Below are 24395 nucleotides of genomic sequence, written 5' to 3' on the forward strand. Positions count from 1 at the left end.
TATCCAGCAAGCTGTCAAAGGTTATAAACTCCTTGCCAATTAAAACAGATTGGATTATTAAATTATTCAAGAACCTGCTGATTAATTGTTGCTTCTCAAGTATTTTAGAGCTCAAGTTGATGTGCATTAACTTTCTAAAGGAATACGTTATTTTCTCATTTTTAGTCAGACTTTTCATGCCAATTAATTTGATTAAAGCATCTCCCTCTGCCCTCAAAATCGAAACCTCATCAAACAGTACAAGCACAAGCCTAGTCTGAAAGAGAGACTAAGCTTTTCTCTGAGGTCACTTATGATTTTGAGTTCACTGAAAAAAACAAAGACAAAGTTGGGTGGTATCACTTGATCTAACTCACTTTCAGAAGCTGCAAAAAGCTTTCTTTCTTTCTTTCTCTCTTTCTTTCTCTCTTTCTCTCTTTCTTTCTCTCTTTCTTTCTCTCTTTCTTTCTCTCTTTCAGAATACAACCCTTGACTTCAAAATGTGGAGTTTTTCCAATGCTTATTCCAAACTCAAGGTAGCAAACATTTTGCTTTTATAGATAGATAAAAAATATATTTTCATATATTTGTGTATTTTAATAGTATACATAGTATTACTATATAATACCATAATACAATATTATTATCTATAAAATTATACAAAAATATATTCTCACATAAAATAATGATATAGAACATATAATAATATTACAGAACAATAAAATACTATATTATATTCTTATATATGATATAAGAATATATAATATATAAACTAATATATAAAATAGATAGATAGATAGATAGACAGACAGACAGACAGACAGACAGATAGATAAAAAAATATATTTTTCAGGAAGAAATTTTTCTGACCTTCATTCATTTTTGGCAAATAACACAGAACTGGAAACCCTAATCGCTTGAGATACACACCATGAACAGATGTTTACTCAGTTCCGTTAGCAGATCACGAAACATCTATTTTTCCTGCAGGAGCTTCGATTTTTAATATTGTCATCCCAGAAGCTCAAAGTTAAGTATAGGAAACAAAAGTAAAAGGTCACCTGACATTCCTCCGACTCTTCTGCAGTCACGGGAAGAATAGAAGGCTTTGCTGGTAATTTCAGTTCATATGACATTATACTCCACCTAAAAAAAAAAACATAACACCTTTACATTTTCCAGATTATTAGTTTTATCCCTTCTCCAACGTATCAACGAAAAGAAAATTCAGTGTCACACCGATTGTTAAAACAAACAAACAAACAAAGCATCTTAATTTTTAATTGTATGCTACCTGAATATAGGTGAAATAATTGAGACTGAAGATAATAATTAGTTTTACTGCTCAGATTTTTTGTCAGCGATTTGATGATGAACCTTCTTTGTGAGCAAATCACCAGACACTCAATGCAGGCAACAAACACTTTCCGGCAAAACATTCACAGTATAAAAGAATTCACGCAAACAAACTGCAGAAGTCAAAGGAAAATGGATGTGTTCCTAGAGAAAAAGCTCCAAGGTAACATTAGCTTTTCAGCTCAACGAAGGGAGGGCGGCAGGAGAACAAAGCAAATGGTTAAGTATCTTCACTGACATCTATATTTTTTTCCCCTGGTAAAGGACAGTACTCTACAGCACAGACAGTATGAAACCACTGATAGCAACGTCCTTCAAAGCCTGCTGAAAAGAACTGGTAATCGCTGCAGATGGCCTTGGGAGCAAGTCTACTGAAATTAGAACAAAAAATGACACTGAGCTCTTTTCAGTACAGAAAAAGACAAACGTGATTTAATCTCCAAATATTTCAGAATGCCCAGACCTACAATTACTTTTAAGAATCAGTAACAAGCATTTCTCTCTATACTTTGCTGTAAAATGATCAAATAGTCCACAGAAAAGATTAAAATAAAAAAGGACTCTATTTCATTAAAAAAAAACCTAAACCAAAACCCTCTTTGATCACATTCAAGTGCTACTAACTAGAGCAAGAACAGAAACGACCATGAGAGAAAGGAACAGAGTAAGAAGTACTCCTCTCAAAACCAGAGTGCTACACCTTCATTGGAACAACATGACCATCATCTTCCCTGACTCTTTTTAAACGAGGATTGCTCCTTTGCTTTCTGGATGGAAACCACACAAAACAAAGACTGGGAAGATCTCTTGGGTTTGACTAAGAAAATGGCTCAAACAGAAATATTAGTAGTGGATCAAGCCAAAGATCCAGTTAGCCCAGCGCCCTGCCCACAGCTGATAATGAAGGGTGAAAGCACACGATGCGCATTCTCCCCGCATCCAAGGACAGAGAGCTCAGGTGTTTCCTAAATAAAGATGCTATCTTTAATGGTATTTAATAGCATCCATGGAGTCCATAAAACTGCCCCAAATGGTTTGGAATCTGTACAATTTCTTAATGCTTACAATTTCTTGTAAGAGGCAGTTAGGCAGTTTCATCAGTTACGCAATAATTTGCCACCTTTTGTTCATCTTTGGATGACACGCCTCCTAGTTTCATCAACCGCTCTCCCCTCTGACTCTTCAGTTTAAAAAGGACATTGAAAAGCTGTCCCCATTACTACCTCGTCTTGCCTCACGATTACGATCTGCACCCTAAAAACCCAAAACACTGCCGATTAAGTCTCCAAGATGGATTTAGGCCACCAGACATCCAAACAAATACAATTTGCATCTCATGGTAATTCACGTGTATGCACATTTAGGTTTACCTGTCTAACATTTTCGTGCTGGCTCGTTCTAGTTTCTCCAAGATCTGAGGAAGTTGCGTATCATCATCACAGGATCCTCCCCAACCAAGGACACGAGCGAGGTCATTTCCAGTACCAAGGGGTAACACTCCTAACTGACACTGAAACACAACACAGGAGCAAATCTACTACTGAAAACTAGAAAGAAAAAGTGCAAACTATTACAAACGCTTGTTATTTCAAGCAACAAATGTTAAGTATATAGTTGACGTCTAAAGCTTGTAAATCCCAATTCAACTTGTCCTGTTTACAGCAGTGAAAATTTTCATTTAACGGTAACAACTGAGTTTGGGTGATACACAGAGATATGACAAAGAACCAAGTCAAGGAAAAGTAAGCATACAAAATTAAGTCTAGCCAGTATAGTCAAGAAAAGTAAGTATGCACACTTGCCTGTTTGTGCAGGCTGAGCTTATCAATTTCTGATAAGACCCAACCCACGCTTCCATCGCCGCCACACACAAGAATCCTGAAGTTGTCAAACTTCTGAAATAACCGCAAACTGCAGAGAAGACACGGCCTGTTAGAGCCAGTTATGTCCATTAGGGAGAGAGCAGTTACATTCATTAGCAACTGTTACAAGAAAATATGGTGCACGGCACCTTTATGGTCCTTCTTGTATTGTTCTGGGGTATGTGGATACAACCATCTACTTAATAAACCTATCTGCATCCCATCTATTGCTGTATATTCCACTTATATTGACATTTCTGATAAATAACATGCCAAGTTTTGCTTAAAAAGAATCCCTTGATATTGTTTTCAGGATTTTATTAATATTATTTTATTAATTTTATCAATATCAAAAAAAAATTTCTAAGCTATGAAATTGCGACTTCTCTATGCTTCCCACTTCAGCCAGAAGCACAAGGCACCACAGGGAATTTTTCAGGAGAGGAGGTAAAGACACAACGACAGGATGTGCTCCACAATACAGGTGGGCTTTTGCCAACGCGTGACTAACTAAATGCAAGGACCATTGGAGGCAATTCTTACACATAATGATCACAACAATATAAGACAAATACTACTGGTATTTCATATTAAATCCTTAAAGCCGTATCCTGCTTTCACTTTCTACGGCTCTTCTTCCATCTCCCAATTCACTTCTCCCAAGTGAATAATAACAGGACCAGAGGAAATGGTCTGAAGTTGTGGCAGGGGAGGTTTAGATTAGATATTAGGAAGGATTACTTTACTGAAAGAGTGGTCAGGCACTGGAACAGCCTGCCCAGGGAGGTGGTTGAGTCACCATCCCTAGAGGTATTTAAGAAGCATCTAGATGTGGCACTTCAGGGCATGCTCTAGTGGCAGAGATTGTAGGTTGTTTGGTTGGACTCGATGATCTCAAAGGTCCTTTCCAACCATGAAGATTGATTCTGTGATTCCTGTTCTCTGACTTTTAACACCTCCAGGATACAACACTTTGGCAGTACAGAAAAGGAGGACAAGAGAGACAGAACAAGCAGAAAGGTGAGAGGCAAAGGAAAGGGGAATGAGATGAGAAGAAACAGCCAAGAGGTAAAAACAACAGGGATTTAAGCTTAAAAAGAAAAAAAAGAGAATTGAAAAGTAGAAACTCTTAAAATAATCAAAATAAAGATGTTTATTTTTAATGCATGTTATTTTCCAGAATATGTATAATCTTAGAACTATTTCTAAAAAGCAACATATTAAGATCACAAATTTTTGAAGCACTTGTATTTTTTCTGAAGAAAATGATGTCACTTGTATATATGATAGGCAGATACCTATTCAGAACAAAAGATGCAGATACTTAAGGAAAAAAAACGTTGATACCAGAACAATTTCTCCTACCCTGAGAGAAGAGAGAAAAACCTCTAGAAACACACTAGCTCAAAGAATGCAACTCTGCTTTTTAGGTCAACTAGTAGAAACAAGACGTCAGCACAACGGGATAGAATAACTGCTAACGACCTCTCTTTGGAAACTGGGAAAAATATTTGAAAGCAACCAACCTGACCTACGATTACTGGGCAAAACCAAAGTGAGCCTCCTGAACCATGCTGCTGGTAGGTACAACTAGATGAAGCAAGAGAACTTGCAAACAGACAGACAGATTTTTTTCAGATTGTCCTGTCTCAAAAATTGTCTCTCCAACTTGAGATGAACCTTCTTCACTTTTATCCGTCACTATAATTACACGTACAAAATGTTAGCCAAAAAGGACTTTGATTAAACTCAGATTTAAATCAGGGTTATAATGAAAAGACTATTACAACTTAAAGAGTTAATATAACATGTCCATAACACAGTGCTAACTATAAAACTTCACATCTGTATTCCATTATATTTGTATTATTTGCCCACTCTTTGAACTGAATTTTTGTGCATTTGTTTCATCTGCATTTTTATCATGCAAGCATAATTCTGCATCTGTGCATAACTTAGTGTTTCTAGTTGCTGTAACTGATATTAATAGGGCATTTAACCACAATGCTACATCTGGGTGGAATTAAGTTAGGCAACAGAAAAACGTGCATGGATTTAATCTTTATGAATGTGCAAAGACGCTTGGGTTGTGGCCACTGCTATGCAGATTTCATCCCTATCTCTCCAACAACCCAGCCTTTAGATTTTGTAGAATTCCTGATGGTTTTAATTGTGTTCTTGCTCCAAATTTTGTGAGATGCTTATTTTCTTGATCATTTGCATATGTTGCCTAAAACCATATTTTGAATGTAGTTTCCCAATGACAAAAGTTTTAGTGTACTCGTCCATCACCCTCTACGGACTGCCCTACTGACATTTGTGTTCAGAATTCAAAAAGATACAGAGTACATTTAGCGGAGAGTTCTATTCCATAGCTATTTACAACAAAGTCACAGGAATATCTGAATTACGCATTTGAAATGGAAGAAAAGCACCCAGGCAACTGTGCATAAAGGCCCTGATTCAGGAAAGCATCTAAACATTTGCAACGGGTTTGAACCTTACCAGTTAACAGAAGTCAAAGCTAGCCAAAAAGCCACAAAAAACTTGGGCTGATGGGTTTGGGGTTTGAATTTTCAAGTGAGGGCTTTTTTTCTAAGAAGAAAATATTATCCTACAATCCCTTCACCCACCAGAATTCACCCTGAAATTCTGTTATCTATTAGATTTTAATTAGGAAGTCACAGTAGATATTGATGATAGGATTATAGCAACACGGGGACAACACAACACTATACTTTGCACTAAATTCCCTTGCGGAAAGGATTGCTCAAGATTTCCAAGGTCATTACCCTAAGTGAGGTCCTCCATTCATTAAATCGAACACCTGAGCTGGATTTAATGACTGTTTGAATCGACGAAGAAACTTTACTCCCTGATTGTCTCCACTCTTTGAGTTAACAAAAACTAAAAGAGGACTGGCACAGGATGGCGGGCATGTGGCTTTCCAGAAACCTGTGAACATAGGTAGAAAGAATGAAATAAATAAGGCTTTCTAATATGAACAACACAAAAAGAAATCATGGGAAAGAAGAAGAAAGGGATGAAGGACAAAAGGAGTACATTTTATCTTACATAATGTAAATGCTAAATTGAATATTAGCCCTGCAAGGAAAACATAATCGCTCAAGATTTACCAGTTCATTTTTTTTTCTTCCTGATATTTTCAGTGCCTAGATTTAGTAAAATCCTGAAGACAATAGCTTTATTGTTTTTCCATAGTGAAAAAAGTTATTAACCTTTTAGCTTACTTCTCAGATCTTGTCCTTACAGATTATCACAATTAAATATATATTTCAGTTACAAGTGTTTGGGTTTTAATCTGATTTTTCTTTAACCTTACTGGGTTGAACTGGATCACCCACATCCGTATAAGCTTTCTAAGAATACGCATAGATTTTAAAAGTTACTGTAGTCAGTTGCTCCCAGCTGAGATTTTGCACAAGAACTTTTTTCCTCGGACTGAAGTTATACTATTAATTGTAATAGAAGCCCTGAACAACAGGCCTTCAGCTGTGATTCAAAGCTTATTAAAGTCAACGCAGGTCTTAACTGATTACAGCAGACTTTCTCTAAGGCCCTTAGCAGTACTAATGGATACTGTTGTCGCTAACACAGCCAGTCCGGGGAAGTAGTGGTTTCTCAGCAACACTTCAAAATCAGACATCGCAGGTATAGGTTTTGACATTTCCTTCAGGCAATAGTAAAATAACTATGTTGCTTTCAGTTGCCAAAAAAAAAAAAAATTACTAAAGCTACGAATAAAAAAATGGCATTAAAGGATGCGAATTTAATTCTGCATTATCATAATGTAATTGAAAATAAGGTTTGATTGATTTATTTACAGGCCAAGCAAAATAATTTCACATATGGAATAACCTTCCTAGCACGAATAATAAATAGGAGCATGACGCTCTGGTCTGAGACACCACATAGCAAGTAAATAGAAAGAGTGAATATATACAGCAAAACCAATCACTTTTATTAACTTCATACAATAAAATTCATTAGAATGTCTCAAAGTTATTGGTCTACATTTGCCATCAACACAAACTATAAAATTCAAGCAGTTAGATTTCATGTTACTCCTTATTAAATCCACTCCGTGCCTTTAAGTGCAGTCTCCCACCGCTCACGCATCTCCATCCTGAACCACCAAAGAGCTTGTGAACATATGCTGGGTTTTTTATCAGTGTGTTGTTGCAGGATTCTTACCCTGCTTATATTTAAAAGAAATGTAGAGAGACTGTGGAAGCGATTCTTCTCTTTACCCTGGTGAAGTAGGTGTTGGATCTGAGCCATTCAGCTAGCTCACCTCTGCATAAAGTTAAGTTAGCTGGAATTTGAGAACTCATAGAATGAGCGATGGATGCCAGGCAGGCATCAGCCGGCTTCATCTGAGAACTCTGGTCATTCACTTGAGAAGTTTCCAAGGGTCACAAATAAAATGGGAGAAAATTTCTAGTGAGGGGACTTTCAAAAACATTTTTTAAATCGTGTCGGTTATATGCACCTCTAAAAAGCTACATGGCAAATTACACTACTCTGTAAATTTGAAGACTGCATCCACCTGTTCAGCAGAAGGATTTTAGCTTTGTTTAATCACACAAGATCTCAGTAGGCACTGCAAGTCCAGAGCTACCACTGAACACACTACAATACTACGTACCATCAGAGTCTATACTGTTTAGTGCTGTTGGAGGTATGATCGATACCTTACATTGGCCAAGTGGACATTTACGAGGATACAGATCTTTACAGGCAGTGTGAACCTACAAAAGAAACAAGTAATTATTTCCCTACAGTGGAATTTCAGGGTGAAAGTGATATAGTATCTACGTAACAAAAATGGACTAACATAAAACATTTAGGTGTAGAGGGAAGACGAGTGAGACCGGAGAAAAAAACATATGAGTGTTCAACCACGAAGGCTTGTTACTCATTCCACAAAACATGAGGTTGGAGTACTTCATCTTCAGCTACCCCTATAGCAGAAATGACTTGTCCTTTCAAGGGAATCACTTACTTCCATCCAGGAGCAAGGAAGGACCAAGCTCCCAGCAGCCAGTACTTGTGCTGGGGGCAGCGGGCACATTAGGAACATGCGAAGCAATAGCTCTGTACATCCCTGGTCCACATGGATGTTCTGGAAGATCTGCACTAAAGCCAGCACGCCTACCAAACCAGATCAACCCGCCAAAGGTGGGTCCCATAAAGTATGTGTTGTAAAGGTCTTATCCGTAGTTATTGGAAAAACAGGCACATGCAAAGGGTGCTGAACTTCACCTAAATTTCAAATCACCTCTGGAGATGCCAATCATTTCTCATTGCCTACACACAGAGCCTCAGACCTCTATATGCCAAAAGCCTCAACGTTAAAAAAACTGCTGACTTTCCACTTCTACAGCCTAGCATATGAAGCCCATTTCTATAGACAAGTTAAAAAAATTAAAAGAAAACTATGTTTTGGGGAAACAGAAATAATATGTTACAGAATGTCAATCGGCAACCTACAGAGTGTCCTGAAGAAGAGAACTTCAAGATTTTTTAATAACATTAATAAATGGTAATAAATATTAATATTACTAAATATTTGTAAAATATTATTACAGCAATACCTACGATAAAAGAGACAAGAAAGCAACCTGATTATCAGGCATACAGAACAGGCATCTGAACCTTCAGTTACCAGTTAGGAGAAGGCAGAGAAAACACACTGGATGACAACACCTATTAAAGAAAAGCTGCATCTGTGGGCGTATTAAAAATTAACTGAAGTAAGTATGACAAGTCATGAGAAATTATGAACGTTAGAGAGACCTGAGTTTGCACAACCTGCTGCTTGCTCCTACTTAATCCAAAAGCACGGCTACGAAATGACAAAATGAAAATGATGGCGAGCAGTAAAGCTGGCAAAATCCTCGACGCTTGGACGCGGTTCATTGCACCTACCATAGCTTTACACCAAAGGCACTTCCAATCTTGCAGGCGTAAGACGCTGCCACAAGTCTTGTCGCAGACTGCGCATTTGGCACTGACGGGCAGATTACCCTCTAACCACTGGTGAGGCATCGCTATCTGTGAAGAAGCAGTCATAAAAGTCAAATACTCAGAAATTTGAAGCTTTTCTCTCTCGAATGTAGGTGGATTTAAACTATTTCCCCTAGTTCCACCCTGTCATCAAAGAAGCAGGTATGGCTGACCAGGATAAGTGACACCGACACTCGCAAGGCAACAGCTACGAAGGTGGACTATGGTGGTGCTTCAATTGCTAGGCAGAAAATGTGATTGAGGAAGGGAGACACACCTCATTCAACTATTCATGGTACTACGGTAGCAACTAACCACAAAACAACGGAGCAGTTAAATCTAGAGACTCCGTAATACAAATAAGTACCCATTCCCTTAATGTCAACTACATGACACAAACCAATTAAAATAACTAAAATTCAGCAGAATAGCCAGGACAGCGGAATATCTCTGTGGCTTTACGTACCCCCGCGGTCACTACGGCTGGTAAGTCACAGCTCTATAGAACTGTCCCTAAACGCAGTGCAAAGCTTTACTCAGTGCACTCTTCACCCCATTAATACGACGTGCAACTCCCAAGTACCGATGGAATGACACTCCTAGGTGTGCAATTCACTACTAACCTTCTAGGAAGAAGTTTCACCCAGTTGCGTTTGTAAAAACAACCCATCTATCACAATAAACCTCTGAAAAGGTTTTGTCGCTTCCCCTGCTAATTTTAAAATTCCTGCTTTCGTTAGTAAAAAAAAAAAAAACAATCCATACCTCAAAGAATTCCAAGCAGGCCTCCTGGAGAATAACTACCGGTAAGGAGGACGCAAAATAGATTGCCAAAACAGCATGGTAACAGCATAAAATACCACCTTTGCTTAAGAGCAGTAGGAACTTCTGGGAGCAATTCTCCAGCTTCAGAGTTTCTCTGCATGCGGCCTTTAAAGTCCCGTAACACAGCTGCAATCTAGTGCCCACAGATACTCAACTTGTCTCGTGAGACAGGAATATAACTTCTGTTCCAAATACCATGCTAATGTTTGAAAAGTGGTGTTGAGGAATGCAGCCACCTGTCGTTAACTTCAATGGGCCATATGACAATATTTCTATGCTTATCTTTCCCCCCCCCCAAAGAAGAAACAGCTTTGGAAAATACTGCACGTATGAATAGTACTTACACCGTCTTCATCTTCAATGATGTCTTTTCCAATTGAGGCTAACGTAGTCCATTTGCAGTTATTCGTTGCTCGGACAGCACATCTTTTATGTGCTTTAAACTTACACACTGGAAGGCACACATAAGCATGGATACTATGTTATTGGCTGTATTTCAGCAACCTTTTAACAAATTAAACGCAGATATTCCATATAACAGCCAAGTAAGTACACGTCACTTAGTGTTGCACACATGACACAACCCAACTAAAAGGAAATTCAGGTCATAATCAGTCCAGCTTTAACTCTCTAAACTGGGTTTAACTGTTTAGCTGTAGCCCATGTTAAGCGTGTCCTCAAATCCACATGGGTCCCCATTTTTTTGAGGTGCAATGCAAGGTACTACGGTACAAATATATCTTTTCCTGTGTTTTTACCTTTTCTATTCAGATACCTGGTTTAAATTTGCAGGGGGTGATGGGAGAGTGTTTCACAGAAGCATTTTGCTTCAGGAGCTCTGTTTCTTTGCTTAAAGAATCCCTTTTGGGCACCATCCCATGCCTGTCTTCCCAGAAGCTGAGAAAGCGAAGGGTTAGGTGGTGACATATTTATTCAGGATACTGGTGGTGACAATATTTTCTAAGAAGTTACATTAAGTGAGGAAGAGCCTGACGTCTTACTGGATCATTTATTAAAAAAATCTACTAATTGGAATGCTCAGCACAAGTGTGTAGTACCGGCAGACATTTTGACCATCTAATAACTATTTGTATTTTGTTCAACTCAATTAATATGACTAGTTAATGATATCGTATTATACCAGACTGATGCATACAACTGTGGGTATTTCTGTTACTGGAACTGCATGACATCATTCTATTTAGACTGCATTATACAAATTATTTTGGCAAAGACCATTAAAGGTTTATGAGAACTAGCCAGCAGACCAGAAGTAGTAGTCTCTTTTCAAACAAATATTTGACTGGAAACTATTAAAAGCTTTGGCCCATTGCTTGTCCACCATTAAAAACATTAAGCCATGGTACAAAAGGTCTTGTGAATCATAAATTTCTCATTTTAATTCCACAGATACATTGCCAGATCAATTTAAAAAGTGAACTGAGACTATGTAAGCAACATCTGAGTTTGAGAGCAACCATCCCCGTTCTGGGAGATGGGTGAAAGTACGTGCTTAGCTCAAAGAAAGAGAAGGAACCAGAAAAAGGAATTTTGTTGTTTTTACAGTAATTCCCCCGGTATTTCAAAAAGTAGCATTCATAGGCCTGAATTGTGCAAATAGCCCATATTACTGTACTAACAGGTTAGGCTCGCATTTTCAAAATAGCTCAGCATCACATTGTCTGTTTGCCAACCTAAGCTGGTTCCAAGCATCTAAAGCAGTCAGCTCTCACAGAAGCACAGAAATAAAGGCTGTATTTTCAAAAGTGACGGCCCTTGAGCAGTTTTGCCACTTGAATGTTTTGGAGAAGATATGCCACCTTCATATTCATAAATGAGACACATTTGTCTTTGCTACGCAGATCAAAATACAACAAAACTTAAAGGGTGGGTGTCAGGAGGATGGTGTCAGTGGTGCCCAGTGACAGGACAAGAGGTAACGGGCACAAACTTCAGCATAGGAAGTTCCACCTAAACATGAGGAGGAACTTCTTTACTTTGAGGGTGGCAGAGCACTGGAACAGGCTGCCCAGAGAGGTGGTGGAGTCTCCATCTCTGGAGACATTCAAAACCCTCCTGGACACATTCCTGTGCAACCTGCTCTGGGTGAGCCTGCTCTGGCAGCAGGGGGTGGACTAGATGATCTCCAGAGGTCCCTTCCAAACCCCGTCAGTCTGTGATTCTGTGAAATCAGGGATGAGGGGCAGTAGGAAACCCCAAATGACTGCTGCACAGCAAAGTAAGGGAATTTCCAAATCCTATTGAGCTATGGCACAACTAGATCTCAGGGCTGTGTATTCAACCTCTGCTCGCTCAACAACGCAAGGACAAAGTCAAACCTGGGATCTGAAGAGCTGCAGCAAGCCACACCACGGATAGCAAGTGACAGCTAATGTTTGCTTTGTGGTTACAGTATATAACTTAACAAATCTCAGATTCGACTTTCTGTATGTCACCTCCCTGCACCCCCAATATTATCTAACAACAATTCATGTTACTCTGAGCATTAAAAATTACCAAAAATGATGACCTTGACACCCAGACATAGTGCTTAGAGATATATTTTAGTGATGGTTTTTGTCAGAGTTAGGTTGATGGTTGGTCTAGATGATCTGAAAGTTCCTTCCAACCTAGGCAATTCTATGATTCTGCACCAGAGGTAACTTCTGAACAAAACACACAGCAGTACAGAAGAGACAGGTATAGGAAGGAAAATTTTAAAACAAAACTCAACCTTAGTTACCACTACCCCCTAATTTCTTTTGTTTCAGATGATACTGCATCCTGTTAATGAATCAGTCTGATATCTGAAATCTTTCTAGAAAGACACAGATATACTGCTAGACATCAATTGCCATTACTTCGCCAATGAAAGCTAAAAGCTGAAAAAAGGAAAAAATTAGCGAAACCCAATCTAGAATATTCATAGAACATTATTTAAAATTTGAATTTCCTGTGTAAATATTTCTAGCTGGAAAATGAAGCAGGTCTCTCAGAAAGCCAACCAAGAGAATCACTTAATTAGCAAACAGTTGTCACAGTGGTACCAACATCTGCTGTCAGACACAGTGATTAAATCCTAAGTTATTATTAACTATAATGAAGAAAAGTCAACATTACGGAACATTATCATAGGATCTCTTGCACTGAAAATATACGCCTTCATCATAGAACACGTCTGTCTCAAAGGCTTTTCATTCTAACCACCCAGCAATTAATTTAACTACATTGGCAAGACACTCGATTTTTTTTTCCCTAAACTTACCCCTCTTCCACCTATTTTATGATGAGTTTTCTCTTCTGTATTCTTTAAAGAGGAACTGGCCCAGACTCTTCTTTTCCAGCTTCAAAGGCCAAAAATCAAAGTTTTGAAACTGATCTGAAGAACCCTGAGCTGGTATCTATAGTTTAAGTTGTCAAGATGGAAGGATTTGTCTTCAGGTACTCCAAGAAACCTGCTGTTTTGTTTCCAAGAATACTATCCCATGATGGATGGGCAAGTCACAGTAAAAACTGAGTGACTCACATTGAAACAGCAACCTAACTTCACTCCTATTTGAAGCTTATGTCTATGTTACAAAGGATAACATTGAGCAGTTTCTTGGTAGTTTTTACTATTTTCACCCAAATAAATAACTCTCTAAGTTAATTTAATATTACTGAGTGCACTGTGAAGTTAAGTCACTCATGCAATTTAACTTTGCGATACAGGTTTGCAATATAGCTGCTCTACGCAGGTGTAAAGTCTTCAGTTATATCATCACACACTTTTTGAGAATAGGACCCTCAGTTGCTGCATGCAGTGGATGGTTCTTGATAAGTAAGCAGCTGAGCCATATTCTGGTTCGTAAGAATTTTCGACAGGTATTTGCTTTATTTACCAAAAGCTAATGAAATACTGCTTTCTAGACAACAATATTAATTTCTTCCTAGCCTTTATAATATTATAAATATTATTATCATTATATTATATAATTATTATATAATATATATTATATAATTATTATTATTATTATTAACATTATTACTACTACTCCTATTATGCTCATTACTACTATAATGGAAGACCTTTTTTTTTCAATACTGTGTATCTCCAAAGTACCAGTGACTTCAGAACAGCTTCAACTAATTGCAGTTACAGAAAATTCAGCATTTCTGTGATACAAGTCCCAGATTATAAACAACAAACTATTACTGATTTGATCAAAACTCTTATTTAAGTGATTTCCCCGGGATTACAGAGGGGCACAGTGCGATACAAAGTCACAGAACACACTTTTCTATTACTCCTAAATCTTTTAACAATGAACACCCCTTCTATCCCATTCACTATTTGCTCTGCAGCCTGTGCAGAAAGAAAATGTGGCAAAAATCCTGGAGGCAAGGACTACCCAAGTTGTGCACGTACAATACTCTATGCAGTGGGTAAGAAGAATGGGGTTTTGTGGGCAAAAAACCCCAATCATAATGAAAAAAGGCCAAGTGCACAAAGTGCATTTGCAGAGGTAATTTAATCCCGGTGTTTTCTTATTGCTTGACTTCACGATCCTAAAGTGTTCCTTCAATACTTTCGAATACTTTTCAATACTGTTTGTTTGTGCAATTCAGCACAGGAGAAAGAGTCTCATTTAAACTGCAATCTCCAGCTTATTAGATATAATTTCATATTCAAGAATCAAGACTCAGTCATGATAATGAAAACACTACATGAACAAATACATCTTTGAGAATAATCATAATGGCAGTGTTCCACTGGCAATGACTTGGATAGAAATGCGGTATTAATACAGAATAATTGAGCTTAGAGAACTCTGAAAGTGTTTTTGTGGATAATGATCTATAGTTCTTTAGGTTTCTTTGCCTAAACATTCTACGTATCCCTGTGCTTACCTGACAACTTCTTAGGCTTAGACTCCTGCGCATACAGCAAGCTAAACTCTGAATAAGAGAAACCTTTGAGGAGCATGAAGAACAAAAGTCTTACTTCATTCAGCTAGTTTAGGGTAATTTCCAAAGCAAAGCAAAAAAATTATAATTTCTCTGTCCTACTGAAGGCTGTGGATGAATGTTGGGGAGATCAGTTCTTTAGAGCTAGCTAGAGCAACACAACACACAGACAGCATTTGAAAAGTAGATTAACTTTTGAGAAGACACAAAAGAAAGAACTAGTGGTAGGAACAGCATTGCATCTCAAAGGAGTGTACGATTAAATTTTTTTAAAGTTTTTTGAGCAGTAGAAAGAATGAAGCCCGGTTTGATATGAATTCATATCTTCAATTTGATACACATATTGACTCTTTGACTTCTAAAAAGACGCAAGTCCACACTACAGTCTTTTCCCTAGCAAAGGTATTGACATACCCTCTTTTCCTACACAGGAATACCTTCAGGATGGCCTGCAATTAATTTGGTCAGCCTTTGCTGAAGGCTACTGGGAGCGAAGCTGCCTTGAAAAAAAGAAGGCACCCGCCTTACCTCCAAAAGAAATGAGGCTGCTTGTGTGGCCAGGCTGAAAAAAACAGTTGTGTAATGCTGCTGGAGACCAGCAGGTCTGAGAGAATAAAATATTACAGAACTGATCTTCTAAAGTATGGTAAACTGCAAAATATCAGCAATGGGATTTATTTTTATCTTCATTTAACAGCCAAGAATCAGACCACAAAGAGTACGAAGACTCTAAGCTACTTTCAAGATTACTTGGTGTGCTTTTGGGACGACATGCCAGTAACCCAAAGCACTGAGAGGAGGAAGAGCTCCAATATCTCTTGGGAAGAAGCCTCTCCTGCTTCTCAATACAAGACATAATAGAATAGCCTGGGATCAATGACCACACAAATAATTGAATTTAGTACACATATAAATGGATTCCCAGTGTAAAGCAGTGCTGGAGGTTTCAAATGCCAGACATGAATATTTAAACAGGTTTTTTAAAGATGTAATGAGAAGAAGTAGCACAGAACGTGTCTGGGGAATCTTGAGACTCCATACTTCCTCCATCATCTCCTCAAACAGTGTATATTGCTAAGACAGGGTAAGTCAAAAAAATAGATGGTGAAATGCATTAGAAGTGCCCATGGCAGAAGCAAATAAATATGAACTGAGTCACGTAAGGATTTCAGAGAAAGCACTAGTATCAAACCAAAATACACCTCTTGGATGAAAAAATTAAGGATGACTAACATGGGGTTTTACAGGTATACAGAATGGGGGACAAAGTATGAGTATACCAGCAAAGAGTCAACTGTCAAATGATTTAGATTAGACACGTAATTAAAGTTCCCCTTTTATTTTAAAAAATACTTGGAAAAAAAATAAAGAAAATAGATATAAACTAGTAGCTAAGAAATAAGAGGAGGTAAACTTACTAATAGATAAAAGAATATCACAGTATCTACATATAAACCAATCCAGCTTATACACATTGATGAAACTGGACCAGTGAAAGCAAATCCAAACTACCTTCACAAGCCATTCGTAAAAACTGCTGAAAGACCAAGTGGCATCAGAAACGTGGATAAATTTAGCATTAGTTTGCAATAAGTTATGCAGAAAGGTGACAAAGTCCAAATCGGGAAATTAAGGAAACTTCCTTAATGTAAAGTTAATGCCAACACCTTGGAAATTAAAACCATACTTAGGAGCACAATAAGACACTGAAAAACCAGAAGATGATTAACTACAACCATCAACATTGATAACCTTACAAGAATAATTCTTGCTAAACAGCCTTTCAAAATAGCTATAATTAACTTCTGAAAGGATAAATTCTTTATGAAAGAAGTCTTTCCTTTGCCTGAGCAAATATAACTGTTATTTGTACACAGAGGCAATACAACTGCATTTTAGTTAAGCACGATACTTCCATCTGCCAATATCAGACACCGAAAATACCATAATTGCCTTAAAACTGTCCAAGCGACTTATACGCAGGGGAAAACATACACCAGAGAAGCTGGAAGTAACTGTGCTACTTCGAATTTCTATGAAACGGGCTCATCCCGTTCCTTGGCAACTACACCATTAGCTACATTAAAAACACGGACGATTCAGGACAGTGGGTTACTCTTTGCTTCGTAAGAGTTCCTTAATACACATTATCACGCTCAGACCTCAAGTATTATAACAGCATCAATAACAGAAATGCATTAGAGGTTGGGTAATGTGCATCCAAAAAATGAAGTTTTGAATGTTGTAATTTTAACTCTTTTCTGGACAGTTAGCTATTTTGGTAATTAAATATCTCCACATTTCATATATATATGAGAAGGTCACACGGATGCTTTATTTTCTGCTGGATTCTAACACAGGCAGACTTGTTACCCCTTTTTCACATAACTTGCAGCAGAAAATAAATAACCCGTTTCAGGTTTATTATAAATATTTGTTTGCAAAGCACCATTTCTCCAGATAAGCTTAGTGTTGAAGTCTTAGCCACACCTTCTTTTTCTTTGTGCTCTATTTCATCTCTTAAGCCATCAAAAATGCGAAGGCATCTACATCTCTACCCCCTCACTGCATGAGACAATTTTTAAACCAATAAATCAGTCCTCATCTGTCCTGCCTGTAATGCAGGACCAAGCTGCAGCAACAGAGCAAGCAAGAACTGGATAGGAAGAGGTCATGGTGCTGAACAAAGTGCCAAGAATTTTTACAGATTTTGGTCAGAAATTACCGTTATGATTTTCTTCCCGAGGAATGCTGATTCTGCAAACCAGTAAAACTATTTTGTTTCACATTTTTGATGGGCAAATCACAGAAATCCTATCTTTTCTTGCAACCTGTCCACCCAACACATTCCAAACTGGTCGCTGCAGCAGAAGGAACCGTTTTACTGAGACGAGTTAGAAAAAGGCACCTGGAAAATGAAGCCCATTACCAGTCCCTCTGCCCAAAAGAAAGTCACTCTGGTGAATAGATGTCTCTCTTTGGGCTTTTCTCTTACTCATTATTTTCAGAATCATTACTCGCCTTAAACTTCTAGCCATCTGTCCACATTATAAACAGGGGGAAGAAAGCGTTTATTTTACCTTCGCAAGACAGGCCGTGAGACGTGACTCCAGAGAGGCTCTCTCTACACACGTTACAGAAGGTAGGTCGGGCATGGGAGCAGGCGTACCAGTTATGCATCCCTGAGAAATGTTCCACATTAAACTGTGCGGTCTAGTAAAGGAGAAGTTAAGACAAATTTGCAAGTACAGAACACAGCTACGGTGACTGAAATTACCTACGGTTCCACATTACAGGGGACGACAATGCAATGTTCACCAAAAGTATACTCCAAAGGGTATTTAGCCTGCTCTCCCTCCAAACTTCCAAACAGAAGTGTGACAATAAGCTCTCATTTCACTACTAGGTCTTAACATAAATCTTCACTCTGACATTAGACACACTTTTCACGCTAAGCAGGGTGAATATTCCAGTTCTGTGTCCTGTAGCTTGATCTGTTGAGCTAGAACAGGTTGCACCAAGAGGGATGTCAGCTTACCTCATAGTGTTCTCTGGACTGAACGGACTTCAGAGAGCTTATCCAGTCCTCCATTTCTTTTCTGTTCTCAGCACACAATATTAGCCTCCTAAATGGAGTGATTATCTGAAAAAGATAACGCATTCCGATTAATCCAAATACAAAAGAATCATGATAGACTGTAACATTTAACGTACTCTTTCCTGCGAGATGATGCAGAAGGAAAACACGCCCTAGATTACAAGATATTAAATGCTTAAAAATATTTTCTTTAACACACTACCAACAACGAAGGAGTTTGCTTTTCTTTTTTCAGTTCCCAGTATTCGAATCAGGCTTCGGTATAGGTCTTTAGAATCTATATTGATCATTCTTCCTTCTCAGCTCTTTGTCTATGCACTGACATTTAAATACCCAAATGGCAGGCGCCGAAACTGCTAAAACAACTGTTCTGGAAATTACTAATTGACTAAGATTGCAATCTTATTTCATAACAGCATTACAGCAACTGCAAGGTCCATTCCAATTGCTAGAGACAAAAACATATCAAAAGCAAAAGCCTGATAGTCTTAAACAACAACAGAAGCTTTCATCATATTTATCTTGTATATTGGTATTAAATTTACAGAAATTTAAACATGCGTAAATTTAAAACAGAACTTTCTATATAAATCTCAGTATAAGAACACATACAAATCTTTCTAAAAAGACACAGAGAACAAAAGCAAACAGCTGAAATCATATCCTACTAGGATGGTGGAACAAATTCCTGGAACAAGTTGATGCTGGGGAGTTTTCAGTGGTCTGGTGCTGGGTTCTAGAAATCTGAAAATGCAGTATCTAGGAGGTTCAGACCATAAGCTCTTTTCCGCCCTCCCTCACCAGTAGAAAAATAATTAAAATAACAGGAAGGCACTAGAAACTATCAGCTAACTCCCACTGAAATTATTTTGAGCACTGCACTAAAATAGACAAAGCAGTTACATAGCAAAGAATTTAAAACAAAATAAGTACATGAAATTAAAAGAAAGTTACTTGTTTTGTCATAGGAAGTCTGAAAAATAAAATTAAATCCTGTATCAGTCTTATGCATAAATCTATTGCATAGTCTGCACCACCCACACTTGCAAATTACTTCAGTAAAACGAAGAAAGGACCACCAAAAAATGAGGGTTCTGAATATTGTTTTAAATGCTACCGGCCCGATATTGTAACATTTGCACAATATTAGTAAACGCTTATCCACAGCTGCATTTACTTACCCAGTCTCTGCCGTAAATAGTCTCTAGCCTTGATCTGTCCTATCCACCTCTTCATTAAACCGAGCTGCACTTTAACATATCTGAGAGGCAATGTTGTAAGTGAAGTGCAGCAAGCTGCGAGTCACACGGAGGGGAGGCAAAAACCCTGTGGGCTTGTTGGATTGTGTTTTTTTTTTTCCTGGTTTGTTTTTTTTTTTTTTTTTTTTAATGTACTCACTTCACATGGAATGGAATAGTTTCTCTGTTTTCTATTTCCTTCAATCTTGCTTAAGCTTTTTAATAAGGTTTATTAGTAGCTCTCCGCGGCTCTTCCTAAAGAACAGTTAATGCAAAGAGCAATGCTTCTCTCATTAGTTTGGAGCCAAACAGACGCTTTATTACTTCAAAATGTTTTTCTAGGCCAGGTCATCAAATGAAGCCCAGAAAAGCCATTAAATCATAATATAACCCTGGCTCCAACAACAATCAGCATTCTGCTGGAATTTCCAGGTTTCAGGGGACTCAGAAATCTTATTTGGGCAAATACACCCAGCAGATTATTTCCTATTATATAGCATGACGGATTAAGTAAGGACAAGTCCACCCAAAATTCTGCATTTTGCATCCGTCCTTCCCCCACGCTCATTACTGATGCTAACCTGTAAGCAGACGTTGTGAAATGCCATTAAGCAACAACAGCTGCATTTATTGCCGAGGACTCCTGACAATCTTGATCTTTTCAAGTAATAGTTATTTATATTACTCATGTCCTTAACAATACTGATGGCAGAAATCTCCTCCCAAAGTCAAGGCCTTAGTTCAGTTGTTCACACATCGTTATCTAGTGCCAGTGGAGATGCCCTTTGGTACCTAAGGCATTGTCACCAGGCAGGTAAATATGACAGAGGACCGTAACTCCCAGAACAGCAGCTATAAATAAGCCAGGTGGGACACCAAAGGCCATCTCAAAAGGTACTACACACCCATGTGTCGGCAACCAAATCATGTCACCAAACATCTCTAACTAATGCACGTAAACATATAAGAAATTCCCATATCTCAACTTCTCATTAAATTCAGAGCGTAATAAACTTAATAAGAGCATTTCAGCAGTCTATAAGTTAAATTATATACTGATGATCATATGAATGGAGGATCAATTATTATTACTGCTATAAAAATAAAGTGGAAAGTTGGAAGACGTATTTGTAAATACAGCATCTATAACATGATGACTAAACTACATACTGTCTTTGATTTACATATTTTTAACAACAAACTTCAAGAAGATGTATGATAACATGAAAAAAAGACAAAAGCATGATATGCAAAAAATACTGATCATGCTTTGAATTTTTCTTAAAAAAAAGTTTAGGTTCCCAGCTGTTACATCTATCTATCATGACATTTGTATCTATCGTTATATCTCATCTATTACAGCCTACAAAATCATGGAGAAGGTGTATTCTTGTTATTTATTAGGTATTTCACCTAACATAAGAACTCAGGGAACCAAAGAAATGATTAACAAACAACAAGGAGTGGTTTTTTTCCTGAATGTAATGCATTATTTATACTTGAAAAGCATTCCCAAAGGATGCTGAGAAGACCAGAAGTATAAATGTCTAAAAAGTTAGTTGACGAATTCATCACAAATAGATGCATCATATACTGTAAAACACAATATCGGAAACCTTCAACTTAGCAAGTCCTCAAAATCCAATGACTGAATGTTGGGAAGTTACACAAGAGGAAGAATCACCGTCCATGCTCTGCGGCTTATACTCCTTTCTTGAGTACCTGCTACTGCTACTATACTGCTTTAATTCAGTATGGGTTTTATGAGCTTTACACTAACTCAGTATAGTTGCTCTTGCTTGTCCTAAACTGAGAATGACTTCCTATACCTTCTTATTTACACAGAAGGCATGCTTTCTTATGGATGCTTAACAGAAAGTTATGATTTACTGACTTAAGTGGGATGTTTAGAGTGCATTCATTAAAGACAGTTGAACCTGTATGCAGACATATTCAAAATTAAAATGGATTTAATTGTCCTTAAAACTATTTTCCAGCCATGTAAATTTGGATTTTACTAGTAATCTTCTCTGCATGTAGTCACATTCAAAGTCTTGTCTCTTTTCTTCTACCAACCAAAGTCAGTATCTTTTCTTCTATTACATATCGCCTTTTTTTTTTTAAATCGGTGCTCGCTGCCCCAAATATTATTATTTAGATATCACTCTGAATATGCTAAACCCTCAACCGACAAGAAGAAATCGTTTAATACAATGAGAAAGGAAGTGTCACAGGGATCAATGGAAGACCATCAAGATAACATAAGGATGAGGGAACTCTTAAATCTTGGATGCACCCAGGTGCTAATGGTTCACACGCTGACAAAGCAGGAGACAAATCAAGAAGAATGAAGACAGACAAAAGGCCTTAAAAATAAATAAATCAAGCGGATTTAATTTAGAAGATTAAGTTACTTCAAAAATTTTCACCACCGTCAAGTAGCCAAGAAGAAGTCATTGCTGATTTTGGAAGAGAGAGTTATCAAAGCCAGATACTGCAGTGTATTGGAAAGTAATGAAATTGAGGTAGTGGGAATAAAAAAATGTTTTTAACGCAGTAGGTATGGGGAAAGAGTGAGCACATACAGTCTTAAAAGTTGAAGGCAAACAACACATGTCCTAAAACATCATAGGGAATAAAGAACGTCTGGATAGGAATAAAAATGGCCCACTACTGAGATAGTATTCCTGTTCTGTTCAGAAAAATAGGGAGCTTTTTGAGTGGGGAATGAAGGAGAGACCAAGAGGACATTGTTCAGTCTGCCACCACATAGGTCTTGTCGTAAATTGGGATTTTCACACATGTTGACACTGTAAGAATTTGGCTTCTAAAAACATACACATACTCACATATATGTACACACACATCTAGAAATTACTTCCACGAAATTACACAGTCAAGTTTGGGCCACTACTGCAACTTTTTTTTCAGACAGCACCTATTAGGAACAAGCTTAACATCTTGAAAGGAAATAAAATTGCCATTAAATTCAATGTACATTTGAAAGCACCTTTTGCTTTCAAAGGGGCTAACTTTACCAATAACATGCCTTCAGCACACTGGCTTTGGAGTTACGACCTGTAAAATAAAATCGTAGACAGTTCAATTAAAGCCTACTGCCTAATTTTTAACATATTTTAGCCTACCAGCAATATGTAAGAAAATACAGCTCCCAAAAGTCGGTGGCTATATTTCTGGTTCCCTTTACTGATTCAAAGAAAAATGCAGACACTATATTTGCTAATCAAGAAAATAATGGTCTACATCTCAGTAGCAACACAGCAGCTATTGTAGAGCACCCCGCTTCCTGCAACATGATATTTGCATTAAGAATGCACCTTCTGCTGCTCTAAACTATTATCAGGCATTACACTAATAGCACTTTATACGGCCAATCTTGAATTGACTTAGTAATGTAGAAACAACACTTAGAATCTAAAACGGGTGGGGAATTGGTTTTCCTGTTCTTTGAACAGATATTTTTAAAATATCTTTCTGGAACTAATGAAGAGGGTGATATAACGAGAGAGAGCACCCCCACCCCTCCTCCTAGGGACCGCACCGGATGCCTGGGGCAGGAACGTAAGAGATTTAATGCTTTGTAACTTCTCTGTGCTACTAGACGTTGGCGAGTGCATTCTGGCAAACACCGCGATAACATGTTATGCCTCCTTTGCTTTCTGTCCGCCCCTCCGTTTCCCTGCCCTCGTGCAGGTGGGTCCATATGAATGTGACGGATGATTGCACCTCCATCACAGTGGTGGGAGTAGACTGCTGGGGTCACTGATGCACCCAGAGCAGAACTTGCCTGCAAAAATCACAGCGCTAACAGTTGGGCAGCTTTCCACAGTACTTTTAATTTCTTGGATTCAGGATACTAAATAAATTGTAACAGTACTGTCACTGTCAAAGGTGTAGTTGGTGCTTGATGGTGAATCGTCACTATTATTTTTCAGGATGAGTCAAGCCAGGCAAAAGTATAAATTACAAAGGGAGGGGAGGATTTAAAAGCAAGGCAAGGAATAAATGGCTATTATATTTGCCTGAGTACAATACAGAATTTATAATCAGAACAATTAGCTCTGTCTACTCCACTAAAACGTTGCTTCCCTCTTTTTGCTGGCCTTCTCCTATTTCACTGTTGCCAAGCTCACAAGTAATGAAGTAATGTGTGGTTTTGGCCCCCACGATAAAAACTCTTAGGAGGGGGAAGGAAAGTGTTGGTCCCACACAGCATCTCCTGCACCAATACACCAGGACAAGTTGGCTAAACTAAAAGGCAGGAGAAAAGTGGTTCCATCGCAGAAACAGGTATATGGTTTACTCTGACTTCGCTCTGCAGTAGAATCCAGCCATTTAATTTAGGTGGCCTTGCCTCGTACATGACATCTAGCAAAAATGAAAGAGCATCTCCCAGAATACACCCAGGCACATGAAGGACAAGAAAGTTATCGGGAGTAGTCAGCATGGATCCACCAAGGGGAATACATGCTTCACCAACCTGAGAACCTATGATGAAATGACTGGCTTGGTGGATGAAGAGACAAAGGTGGATACCAT

At 38.1% G+C, this 24395-nt stretch overlaps 1 protein-coding gene across 5 annotated transcripts in view; it reads right to left on the minus strand.

The window, feature by feature from the left end:
• The window catches only part of DGKH (diacylglycerol kinase eta), a 172372-nt gene that overhangs the window by 43239 nt on the left and 104738 nt on the right, over nt 1-24395 (minus strand). For 4 of the 5 annotated variants that reach the window (XM_054190275.1, XM_054190257.1, XM_054190266.1 and 1 more), the window contains exons 5-13: nt 18538-18642; nt 18080-18212; nt 10397-10503; nt 9150-9275; nt 7867-7969; nt 5990-6152; nt 3138-3246; nt 2706-2845; nt 1041-1125 (exon numbers count right to left, since the gene is read on the minus strand). In XM_054190275.1, the coding sequence (XP_054046250.1) occupies nt 1041-1125; nt 2706-2845; nt 3138-3246; nt 5990-6152; nt 7867-7969; nt 9150-9275; nt 10397-10503; nt 18080-18212; nt 18538-18642 (1071 nt within the window). The remainder of the gene's footprint in view (nt 1-1040; nt 1126-2705; nt 2846-3137; nt 3247-5989; nt 6153-7866; nt 7970-9149; nt 9276-10396; nt 10504-18079; nt 18213-18537; nt 18643-24395) is intronic. The other variant, XM_054190283.1, reaches the window with a different exon arrangement.

The sequence above is a fragment of the Rissa tridactyla genome, chromosome 1 (genome assembly GCF_028500815.1).
Source record: "Rissa tridactyla isolate bRisTri1 chromosome 1, bRisTri1.patW.cur.20221130, whole genome shotgun sequence".
NCBI classification, from domain to species: domain Eukaryota; kingdom Metazoa; phylum Chordata; class Aves; order Charadriiformes; family Laridae; genus Rissa; species Rissa tridactyla.